The sequence below is a fragment of the Lepidochelys kempii genome, chromosome 8 (assembly GCF_965140285.1).
Source record: "Lepidochelys kempii isolate rLepKem1 chromosome 8, rLepKem1.hap1, whole genome shotgun sequence".
Taxonomy (NCBI): domain Eukaryota; kingdom Metazoa; phylum Chordata; order Testudines; family Cheloniidae; genus Lepidochelys; species Lepidochelys kempii.
In genome coordinates, this window is record NC_136387.1 from 29910323 (window position 1) to 29923052 (window position 12730).

General features: G+C 41.9%; 1 protein-coding gene across 2 annotated transcripts in view; it reads right to left on the bottom strand.

Annotated features, from left to right (window-relative positions):
* SLIT3 (slit guidance ligand 3) overlaps positions 1-12730 on the bottom strand; it is an 801478-nt gene that overhangs the window by 173241 nt on the left and 615507 nt on the right. For both annotated transcript variants that reach the window (XM_073355953.2, XM_073355954.1), the window contains 2 exons: positions 8026-8176; positions 6759-6833 (listed from right to left, as the gene is read on the bottom strand). In XM_073355953.2, coding sequence (XP_073212054.1) covers positions 6759-6833; positions 8026-8176 — 226 coding nt within the window. The remainder of the gene's footprint in view (positions 1-6758; positions 6834-8025; positions 8177-12730) is intronic.

Below are 12730 nucleotides of genomic sequence, written 5' to 3' on the forward strand. Positions count from 1 at the left end.
GCCATTGCTTCTCCATACAAATAGGTTAGGCTACCACACAGAACTATGGGAGTTCAAATGGGCATAAATACGCAAAGATTGTGAGGTGCTCAGATACTGTGGAAATGGGGTGCATAAATGTACCTCACGTAGCTTGAGAGGGGATTTCCTTTGTTATTGTTAATGGTAAGAGTCACTTTACCATCCAGTATTACAACAAGTGTTTTGTCCAGCACAACCCTGGTGCATAGCGTTACATGTAAGGTTAAAAATGAAGGGAATAGGGAGCGCAGTGGAACCCAGCCCTGAATTAATGAGCGTCCACTGTGTAGCTGCCAGCTTACTCCTGTCTCGCAGTTGCAGGAGTGAGGCATGACTGAGGGCTTCATTACTATAAAGATCAGTTCAGGCCATGACTCCACAGACATGTCCATTCTCTGCGTATACCCTGTCCTTTTTTTTTTTTTTTAAAGCTTTGTACTTGTGCATATGAGAGAAGGGCTTGATACCACTAATTCCCACTGCTGTGTACCATTGCTGTGTACTAAGCCAAGGGCTCTATATCTCATTTCTGTTCACAGGTAGCCTCCACCAGCACTTGTGCTGGGGTGCAATTGTCAGGCACAATGCACAAAGACTACCAGGATCAATGTTCTGCATCTACAGAGCTCTGGTTAATTTGGCTGTTTTTACGTAGTAGTGATAACCCCTAACATCCTGTTGCTACCATGGAATAAAATCCACCAAAAATGCATGGACAGCTGAAAAGGAAATGGGTCTTGAGGCATGTCTGCAAGCACTAATGTGCACAAGCATGAAACAAAGGGGAACACATACAAAGCCTGGTCATCATTAAAGACTTTGCTCTCTAACTTGTACCTGCTGGTAAAGTTTAAACCTGCACCCACATTTTGGGAGAGGAGGAAAAAAAGGAGTCTCTTGGAAGACTTGCCTATATCAAAATGTGTCTCTGAACACACAGAGTGTAGAGCTATTAAGGTATAAAGGTGCCATTTTTAGAGGGCTACTGCTCAGAGTCTTATCTATTTACATTATGACAGGTTTCGGAGTAACAGCCGTGTTAGTCTGTATTCGCAAAAAGAAAAGGAGTACTTGTGGCACCTTAGAGACTAACCAATTTATTTGAGCATAAGCTTTCGTGAGCTACAGCTCACTTCATCGGATGCATACTGTGGAAAGTTTAGAAGATCTTATTATATACACACAAAGCATGAAAAAATACCTCCTCCCACCCCACTCTCCTGTTGGTAACAGCTTATCTAAAGTGATCACTCTCCTTACATATGTGTATGATAATCAAGGTGGGCCATTTCCAGCACAAATCCAGGTTCTCTCACCCCCTCTCCCCCACACACAAACTCACTCTCCTGCTGGTAATAGCTTATCCAAAGTGACCACTCTCCTTACAGTAAGGAGAGTGATCACTTTAGATAAGCTATTACCAGCAGGAGAGTGGGGTGGGAGGAGGTATTTTTCATGCTTTGTGTGTATATAATAAGATCTTCTAAACTTTCCACAGTATGCATCCGATGAAGTGAGCTGTAGCTCACGAAAGCTTATGCTCAAATAAATTGGTTAGTCTCTAAGGTGCCACAAGTCCTCCTTTTCTTTTTGCTATTTACATTAATGGGCAAAGTTTATAATGGTGTTATACCTGTTGGTCATGCAGAGTTAACATAGTTATGGGAAAGGGAGATGGATTCTATTCTGGGTCATACATCAACAGAATTGTTTATCCAGTGCTAATTGCTGGGTTAAATTCTCTTTTAGGTTTTTATCCTGCTAGTCATCACTGTAGTATGTAAGCACTTTCCACATAAAATCTATAACAGCACAGTCCCTAGTGGAATTTATGGAGTCTCTGGAACTTCTCCTGTTTCAGGGTAAAAATACTGCTTGTGTTAGGAGTTAAATTTTTAACTATTTCAATTGCTTTCTCTTGGTTTTAGGTTGATTCTTTCCCCAAGGGTTTTATAATTTTTTTTAAGTTGGTTGGAGAAGAGAGTTTGAGTACAAAAGCACATTAGTCATTCTTATGGAGGAAAGGACTTTTTTAGCATTTTAGGCATACTGAAGACAACTGAGCAATTTTGATTTGGGATCACTGGGCCACAGTGAATACAGAACTCACAAAACTGATGATAGATTGAGTTGTTTTCAGAGTAGAACTGCTCTTTAAGGCTTTAATTACTAGAATAAACACTGCAATGCACTAAGTGACCAGATAGTGCAGATTAAGGAAATAAAGGAAAAACTCAGGTGCACTCAGGCTGCTAGGTTCCAAAACACACTAAAGACATATCTATCTGGTGAGCACCAAATAAAGTACGTTACAGTAATGCTTGGTAGAGGTAACGAAGACATGGGTTGTCAGTGTTTTGAAGAAAGGATGGCAATTTAGGAATATTTTAAAGGAGAAAAACCATTCTTGGCCATGGGTGACATTTGAGATTCTATGTTCAAAAATGACCCCACATTGCAGATCCTATTGGCACACTTGGAACAAGGGAAGCCACCAATCAAGTGATTCTATAGACATTTCCCCTTACCCACAAGCACTTATTCCTGAGATTCCAGCTGCTGTTTTGCACCCACTCTGCAGCGTCAGCTAGGAAACCAAGAGAGTTGCTGTGGTGTGAGACAGTATAAAATACAGGTACATCTAGCACTCTGCTAATACTATAGACTGTTCCATCCTATATATGGAATTACATAGTTAATTACTGAAGTTAATCAGGAAAAAAAATGATAGGCACAGAAGTTTTACCCTTTTCAAAATCAGCAAGCTCGTTTTAGTGGTTTAATTTCTAAATAAAAGGCTGCCTAACTTGATATTATGGGCTAGTGACCTTTAGGATTTAATTTCGGACCAAGGATTTAATTTCATTTGCAGCCCTATAACATGTAAAATCAATTTAATCCTAGGCTGTAATTTCATACACTAAAATTCAGCCTAGAAGGAATATTTTCAAATTATTTTAACCACTGGATGTAATTGTATATTATAGGCCAGGCTGTTGCCTATGAACCTTGCCTGACACGTGCCATTATAAGACTCTGTTTTCAGTTGCTGATCACTTTTTCAAACTCTTGCCATTTGGGCAGACATTTTCCATGCTGGGTGTCTGCCTCAGGCTGACCTTCGAAAAACTGAAGTCTCCCCAGGCTTTGAAGCAGGGACTTGAAATTTGACAGGGGGCTGGCCTTTGTGTCAGGGTAGGTCTACACTTACAGCGGTGTGCAGAGTACCAATATTGCATCCTCAGCTATCGGGGCATAAATAGCAGTGTAGATGGTGAGGTACTGCTTAGGAGAGTAGAGCAGAGTGCCCCACGTGCCAGAATCCTATGGTATATACCGTACATGGCTATCTACCTGCCCGAACAGTGCCACCCACATCTACACTGCTATTTTTAGCAGTGTAGTGTCTCGCTGCTTCCCCATTGCTGAACACTGGCCCCGCTGTAGCGAAAGATTCAGGCAGCAGGAAAAGGCTCTGGCCGGATCTTTTCCTGCTGCCTCATCCCTGCCAGAGTCTTTCATACCGCATTTAGCTACACACCACCGTGAGTATAGTTGTAGCTTGCCTTTCACTGCGGCGTGTAGCTACACGTACCCTACACGCTGAACCACATGTAGACAAGTTCACAGAGACGTGCTTTATGCCATTCCTGTGAAAATCTCCCCAAATTTGGCCAAGTTATAAGCCTATGAAAAACTGCAGGTTGCACATGCTGCCTAGAGTCTTGAGATTTTAGCAGTTAAAGTCCCCCAAAATTCTGCCCATAATGGGCATGCTCTAGCCCAAGGCTGAGCAGGACTTGCCCTGCAATTGCAGCTCTGGTCAGCTGTGAGCTACACCGGAGAAGGGTCTGGGGGCAGGCACCTGGCCTGTGAGCAGGGAGACTCTCTCTCTCTCTCTCCTGTGCTTTCAGTGCCTCCTCTGCTTGGCCTTGGCAGCGTGGAGAAGGAATCTGCATGATTTGAATGCAGATGGGAAGACAGCCAGACCTCTCGGGCGTAACCTTAGGGTGGCGGGGGTTGACTGTCCTTCAGACTGTAAAATGGGGATAAAAGTAACCCTTTCCCCTGCACCATCTAGGGGTGTTTTGAAAGTAAATTCATTGTGAAGCACTCAGATATTACAGCGATGAGTGCCATAGAAAAGCCCATGACACACGTAACACCTGTCATGTGGTGCTGACAAATGAATGTGGTAAAGACCCTCTCAAAGATGTCCCTAAAATGGTAGTGAAATCAGTCTGCATTCCACACCCACACTGGAAAAATGGGGGCTTGATCCAATTTTCTTGCCCTTTTATATAAAAAGTGGCAGCAGTAGGTGGCTGGAAGACTTAACCAACATCTTTTCCATCACGTTCCCTGCCACACACAATAAGCAGCTGTGTTAGAATCAGAATCATCTGCAACGCCATCCACCAGTGTCTCCCTGGCACAGACACTGCTAAGTAAACCCCTTGTACAACTCACTGAAGCAGCCTATCACTTAGTAAAAGGGCATTTGGTAAAGGGCACTGTAGTGACCCTGAGTGGCCTCCCTTCCCACGGGAGAGCAAGGGACCATTACACTCCTCCTGGAGGGCAGAGCCTAGATTGCCCCACCCCACCTCGCCAGAAGTACAGGACATAGCCAGAAGTATAAAAGGCAGGCCCTGCAGCAGTTGAGGGAGAACCTGCGGAGGAGAAGGACGCTTCGCCTGTTCCCAGCCCTGAGACTGTTTTGTTGCTGGCTGCCTGAGCCTCCTCAAACCCAGGCCCCAGCTCAGTTATAGACTCCGTTTAATGGCTGGCAGCTTGAGCCGCCCAAGCCCAGGCTAAAGCCTGATCATGACTGTTGGTCGCCCAGCCCTATTGTGGGCTCTTGACTGTCCTGCGGACTCTGGTCCTGGCCAGACAGAACTGGACTGAGTGGCCTCCCTCCGCCTTGGAGAGCAAGGAACCATTACAGGCACGCAATGACATACAGGGGAGCTATTTTCCAGGTGGCTCAATTGCTTTATGGATGCTTCTAAAGCCATTTTATGAAAGTGTGTGTCTACAGTGTTTCAAACCATGGAAAGTAGTGGCATAATCAAGTTTGATGCATGCTTTTCAGGAAAACTAGCTTAAACTGTTTTAAAGAAGTCAATGTTTTCCAATACCTTTTTCTAAAATCCCAGCATGCCATGTGGGACAACCCTTTTACTAAAGGGTCTTCAGGTAGGGCAGGAAAAAATGAAGCCCAGCTAACCAGCATGGCTAGAGAATTCTCTGCTTGGAGGCTGCTACTGAACATCTATATGAGGCAATGCTTTATTATGAACTTCAGGGCACAATTACCTCTCCTTGCCAGACCTTTCATTGGCAGAATCCGGACATCTGAACTGCACCTGTAATCTTACATTCTTATCTTCTGCCAAGAATAAAGCACGGAAGATTTATTGCTTCATAGGAAACAAGCTCTTAAAACACATGGCTGTTTCATGCTGCATTTATGAATAGCATTGCTGCCTTGTCAAAATGCCCCAACTCCTTATAGATCTATAGGCACAAGAAGGACAGCTGCTCAGTCTCTTTTAAGTGTCAAATGAAATCAAGGAAATGATTCCTACTATCACATCTCTTATTTCCAACAAGTAAAACATGATCATGTGAGGGGTTTTTTTGCAGTTGCATACACTTATTTATTTTGCAGTGCTATTTACTGTATGTAACTACGCACTATGGCCTCTACAGGCAAGAAGACTTTCTGAAAAAGTCACCAACATTTACTAAAAAGCAACAACATGCCTTCTTCATGGTATCTTTCATGGTGTTCTAGGCTTACAGATATGACTAACTCCCATGTTCTCTTTCAGCTCTGAGGTGCGGGATCTAAAATAAACAGCATCTGAAACTTTGGCAGCCTTCAAACTGACAAAAACGATCCACGCCAGGCTTGTGTGTCAGATCCTGAGATCTTGCATGACTTGAATCGGCCGGCAGGTTCCAGATGTTCAGTAACATGTGGAAATGTAAAGAATGTGCATTAGGGAGAGCAAGTGTGGTTGGTTGGTTTCCCCAAACTTGGTTTGACTGACCTATGTAATTTTACTCAGTAGAAACTGTAGATGGGATTTAGGTGAGGGCAAGAGAGTTCAACAATAAGGTCCGATAAGAGCCACTTTCTAGGATAAATTTAAATAGAGCCCATAAAAATCCTTTTATAATAGAGCTCCAATGGGTACATTTGAAGCCATTAATACTTGCAGCAGAATATTTATCAGAAGAGATCTCATATTAGTGAATCTCCCAAAACTATGACTTATTCAAATATGCATACTCCATAGGGACAGAATGATGCATAGGGCTGATAAAGGACTATAGAACCTCAAAGGCAGCAGCTTTTTTCTACTCTACAGAATATTAGTGAGTACAAGAAGTTAGTCCAATAAAATAAAATATATTTTATATATCACCCACCTTGTCTCCCTCATGGGCCATGAACACAGCTACAGCAACCCTGCAAACGTATCTTCGGAAGTAAGGGTTGAAGTACTTGGACAACATGGGAAGCTTGTGGTGTCATTGCTTGTCCCGTACCTGGTCTGTGGCTAAACTGAGGACTAAATTCACTTAAATTTAAATGGAAAAAATACCGGACATTCTACTATTGCCATACGGGACTGTCTAAATGGGACTCCTCCCCTTCCTCACAGTACAAGGTAGCAGGGATTATATTACATACGGATATTAATGAGACAGGAACTTGAACTTACATTTTCCTTAGGCTGGGCAGTTTCTTGAAGACTCCAGTGGCTTCTAGAACTGAGATATCATTGTCATTTAGACGGCTGGTGGGAACAAACAAAAAGGCACTTAATGCTTCATGGATCTCTGTAGCTGTGTGTCTGTGGTGTACAAGACTGCCACACAGAAAATTATGGCTTTTGTTAAACAAAAAGAAGCATCCCACCCTAATTTCCTGCCAACTCTCTATCCACCACCTATTTGAGCTCCATACAACAGAAGGCGTTATAGACAAAAAACATATAAACATAACTGTTACTCTGATAACTGTATAGAAAGCTTAGAATTTCCTTAAGAGGCATGAGATTGATTTGGTCAAAAATATTTTGTCATAAAAGGCCCTGATGACCACGAAGGGATTATATCCCTTCACTTCAAAGTGCAGGGTGCTGCTTTGGAAAGAAACCTCTACACAGCTTGAGGACCTGCTTACCTGAGGGATCTCTTTCTTCTCACACCATACTGCCACTGAAGAAGTGCTCTACCTGAAGCACAGTTCTGTGCAAATGAGAGGGAATGGCTTGCAGAGCATTTTCTATATGGCCCCTTATATCTGAAATTTGCTTCCCATGTTTGGGTCTGAAATAGCCCATCCCCGTTGATCCTCAGAAGTACTGCAAAGACCATTCATTAGCAAGGGCTATTAGACAGGGCAGAGAGCGTGGGTAGCAGGCTATATTGCCCTGACTGAATTTGTACCTGATTAAATTTAGTTTAATTTTGTTGTGTGCATGCTTTACTATGCTCCGAAGGGTTAGATGTGGCTCAGCATCCTCTCTTTTCTTTTCTTTGTATTAAGTGGAAATAAATAAAATACCTTAAATACATGAAAAGATTTAAAGAGGACACAAGCACTAGAAGAGGACCAAATCCTGAAGACACTGTGCTATATCCAATATTGTCTTATACTCCATTAAATTGGATAATTTGCCTTTCATCTGAAAGGATCCCCAAAAGTAGAAAGCATACATAGAACATATTAGCTCTTTTATATACAGAGTCACTTCACAGTTTAATGTGTGCAGACAGTTCTGAGGTGGAATAAATGAGCTGTTTCACAGCCCTACACAAAGATTTAGGTCAAAGGAATACCCTTTTTCTAAAAAAAAAATGATTGGACCTTTCAAAATGCAGGGCTGCTAAACAAGTAGTTAAAAAAAAAAGAGGAAAAATGTGCAAAGGATGTTCAGAACATCAGCATTCACCATAACCACCTCTGGAGGGCATGCCACTTACAGATCGGTAGCATATTCAGGAAGGTGACTGGGTAAGCGGGTGAGTTTTTGGTTGGAACAGTCTACAATTGTTCCTTCGCAGCGACACTTTTCAGGACAGACAAGGTCCATGAAGCACTCCCCGGTGAACTTACTTCTGTAATCCTCTGAACCTGCAGGGAAATGGAAATGTATCCAGGTAAACAGCCTGATAATTAACAATCACAGAAATAAGAGATTGAAAGGAGACCCCTCAGTTCCTTGTCCTTCATCTCCATTCACTCCCCGCAGTCTCCCCTAGCCATCTCCCTAGCCAATGCTCCCTACATTACATTCCAAGGTGTTTTGTCCAGCTCTCTTTTCAAATGACTCAAGAGGATGGGCTCCTGCCTCTTTCCTTCTTCCCTTGGGAGATTATTTCATAGTCTTATAGGCCTCCCTGTTAAAACATCTTTTTCTTAATCTTGTCTAATTATCCCTTTGGGGTCCATCCACAGGCCTGCACACATATAGCCTCGCTGCAGTCAGGTTTGCCCATGTGCACTTCACTCTTGCATCAGGGCAGAGGGTCTAATGGTATCAGCAAAAAAGATGGTGTGTTCAAGTGAAGCAGTCATTTGAAACATGGGTGTTCAGAAAGGATTCTTTTACTAGCTATTAACCTAGCATAAGCGAGCCTAGTCACTTTGCAACAATTAGATATCTTGACTAACTACATGAAACAAAAAGCAGTTGAAAATAACAGCAGTTTAAATCATGTTCATTTCAATCAAGGTAAGCACAGACTGAACTTAGAGAAAATCACTCTCTAACATGCCATTATATTGTAATTGCCAAACCTCTTTGACAAGGCTTTTGACCCATTCTAACGAAATGCTTTTCCAATTAGGTTCAATGAACTACTCCGTACTTTTCAGCTTTTTTTTATTAATAATATGGGGTTTGAAACTTGATCTCTCTGCTTCTGGAGCCAAAAGTATTAACAAATGTGTATGTAAATCCAAGGGTTGCCAGGACAGATCTAGTCATGCAATACTTGCCTGCTCACTTCATATTTCATTATGGAACCATCAAAAACTTCTTTGGAAACATTTGTTATGCTCAAATGATCATAACAACCAAAACCATATTTTAACTTGTCCAGGGCCCCCAAAAGCCAATTGTAATTGTAAAAGGTCTTTGTCACTGCCAAAAAACACTTAGTTGAAAAGCACTAATTCAAACAGGCAATACCTTTTTCAGAGTGATTTGAACAAGCTCATTTTTAAAGAACTCTGGAAAAAAAAACAACAACTAAAACCCAAGTTGAAATTTGCCTTCTGAGAGTTGATGTCATTTTTATTCTAGTTTCCCTGTCGAGGCTGATAAAAACACCACTACTTGTTGTATGATTGCTAACCAGAAGAAGAAATGATCATCCAATAGCACCATTATGTTATTAATTCCTGTTACATTATCACCTTACCAGGGGAATCAGGTGAAATCTGGTAGCTCCAAAGTTCTAGCAATTTGATCATCAGACCTGTAGGTTTAAGTCCCATAGATAGACTTGCATTTAATTTATAACACAATGGTTAAAAATACAGTGCAGAAAGGAAAGCAGGTAACACACTGCTTTGCGTAGTACAGATACGTGGGTGATGAATGCTCTGCAAAAAGACAGGTCATCATTCTGTTGAGAAATTAAATTCATTTAAGGTCTGATCTGGCTATTGTTTTTAGCCTGAAGGCAGGGGTGAAAGTAACTTAAAGGACTTAGCAGTACGCCGGAGTCCTGAGCAGGGGCGTGGCCTCAACTGGAAGAGGCGGGGCCTTGAAAGAATTAAAGGCCCCTGGGCTCCAGCTGGGAGCCCCCAGGCCTTTAAATCACCCCCCAGAGCTACCAGCTGCAGAGGTGGCTGGGAGCCCCAGGGCTCAGGGTGCAATTTAAAGGGCCCCGGGCTCCAGCCACTGCTACCGCAGCAGAGCTCCGGGCCCTTTAAATCACTGCCTGAGTCCGGCTGCCAGAGTCCCAGGGTAGTGGCGGCAGGGCTCGGGCGGTGCTTTAAAGGGCCCAGGGCTCCTGCCTTTAAATTGCCAGCCTGGGGAAGCCGGTCCAGTCTGGCAAGGCGTACCAGACCATACCGGCTTACTTTCACCTTTGCCTGAAGGCACTGGAAACAGACTTTGGAGATATTTAAAACTGAAAACCTTTGTGCTCAACACTTCCTTATTCATTTAAAATCACTTAAAACATTAGGCAGCAATATCCCATTGTATGTTTTAATGTGCTTTAAAAATACCTACTACAAAAATACTTAAATTCTATTGTTTTCTGCAATAACAGCCAACTCTCTCCTGAAAATCCCATAACTGGGGCACAAGTTAAAATGGTGACAGGTAAACACTACTGCATATGATGGAGAACACTCTACATCTGAGACCATTAGAACTTCAGAATTGTTGTTACACCACTCACACTGAGCAGTCCCCAGGAATTAAGGAGTGACCAGAAATGGGTTTGGGAATATATCAAATTTAACCTCTGAAAAATTCAATTGTCACTTTCATTATAAATCCATTCCTTGAAAGAATAATTGTGAATGCAATAATGTGGTAGCGAGTAACTGTTTATTTAGGCATTTTGTCTGCTTTGGACATAATATCCAGTGTCCTGTGGGTAAATGGGAGATGGGTGATGGAATAGAAAACCTAGTAAAAAAGGTAGAAAGGAGCATATATTTTTTGAGGGATGTAAACTACTAATTTCTAGACATTTTTCTCAACCTTTTTGGAAAAGCTAATAGAAGGAAATTTACCACATGTGACTTTGCAACTTTCAAATTCCAATTCTCCCGCTGTGTACATCTCTCATACCTATGCTGCATCAACCATTAGAAACCCATCTAGCCAGGGCACCAGTCCACCACCTGCATGCTTGGAACAGGTGAAAACCCTTCAGAGCTCAGCAGGAGAGAGGAAGCAAAGGGTTTAAAAAAAGATTTAAAGACGAGTGATCTGTATAAGCATGGAGTCACAGTGATAAATAACACACACATCCTCCTCAAGTAGTCAAAGTCATCCATTAGGCTGAAAGACAGCAGGAATCAGCTGCCAAAGATTAGATAAAATTTACTATTTGACTAGAGCCTGGAGATCACTTGGACAGGTGGCTGCTCTATTAAGTTATTCCCATCAGGGAAACTAATGTAAAATGCAGCCATCTGCTTGCAGAACTAGTTAAATGTGTATCCCTATCTCTACATGCAATATTTTATCAGCCTATTACCTCAGAGGTTTAGGTGGATATGGTATGACTTAAAAAGCACAGTTAGAGATCATGTGCAAATACTACTTTGTCTATTCTAAAAATTAACCTTAGTGAACCATGGAGAAGAGCTATAGAAGCAGTGCAAAAGACTTCAGCAGTCTCTCGTTGGACTCTGTTTTTGAAGTTTTTTTGTCAGCCACACTATCAGAGGCTTGTTCACCTGCGTATCTACCAATGTGATATATGCCATCATGTGCCAGCAATGCCCCTCTGCCATGTACATTGGCCAAACTGGACAGTCTCTACGTAAAAGAATAAATGGACACAAATCAGACGTCAAGAATTATAACATTCAAAAACCAGAGAACACTTCAATCACTTTGGTCACTCGATTACAGATCTAAAAATTGCAATTCTTCAACAAAAAAACTTCAGAAACAGACTCCAATGAGAGACTGCTGAATTGGAATTAATTTGCAAACTGGATACAATTAACTTAAGCTTGAATAAAGACTGGGAGTGGATGGGTCATTACACAAAGTAAAACTATTTCCCCATGTTTATTCCCCCCCCCCCTCACCCTCTCAGACGTTCTTGTCAACTGCTGGAAATGGCCCACCTTGATTATCACTACAAAAGGTTTTACCCCCCCCCCCCCCCCCCGGCTCTCCTGCTGGTAATAGCTCACCTTAAGTGATCACTGTCGTTACAGTGTGTATGGTAACACCCATTGTTTCATGTTCTCTATGTATATAAATCTCCCCACTGTATTTTCCACTGAATGCATCCAATGAAGTCAGCTGTAGCTCAAGAAACTTATGCTCAAATAAATTTGTTAGTCTCTAAGGTGCCACACATACTCCTTTTCTTTTTACAAGAATTAAGTTGTCTCTAAAAAGGAGTTGCCAAAGATGGTAATTGGGGAACTGCATTAAACTGAATTGCCCGTTACTGTTACAGAATTTTTACCTAATAAGCTCAAAAGCACTGTTACAACAAGCAGCTGATAAAGCAATAAAATGTCCTAAGGCAGATACAGATTTTTCTCATTTCACAAAAAGGTAAACTGCAACAAAGTTAAGCACAAAATTTTCAAGAGAGTCCACTAAATTGGGGTGTCTTTTTTCTGGTCCTCAACTTGAGAAATTAAAGTTCAATGGCCAAGGACTTCTTTTTAAAGGGATTCTTTGTTAAATTCTGAGATGCCAGACACCCAGCAGCTCCCAGTGGGTGCTCAGCACTTCTGGGAAATCAGGCCACATATAAGCACCTGGATGCCATTTTAAGTACTCATTTAGTTAAAATTTTGACATAGGTGTTTCAAATTGACCACCCAAAATTAGTGGACGAAACTGAAAATGTAGTTCTCAGTGCTTTAACGAAAATCAGAGTGGCAGAGAACACAACAAAACCAAACCAGGAAACCTGACACCATTTCTTAAACTAACCACTAGATAACACTATCTTCAGGTTTATT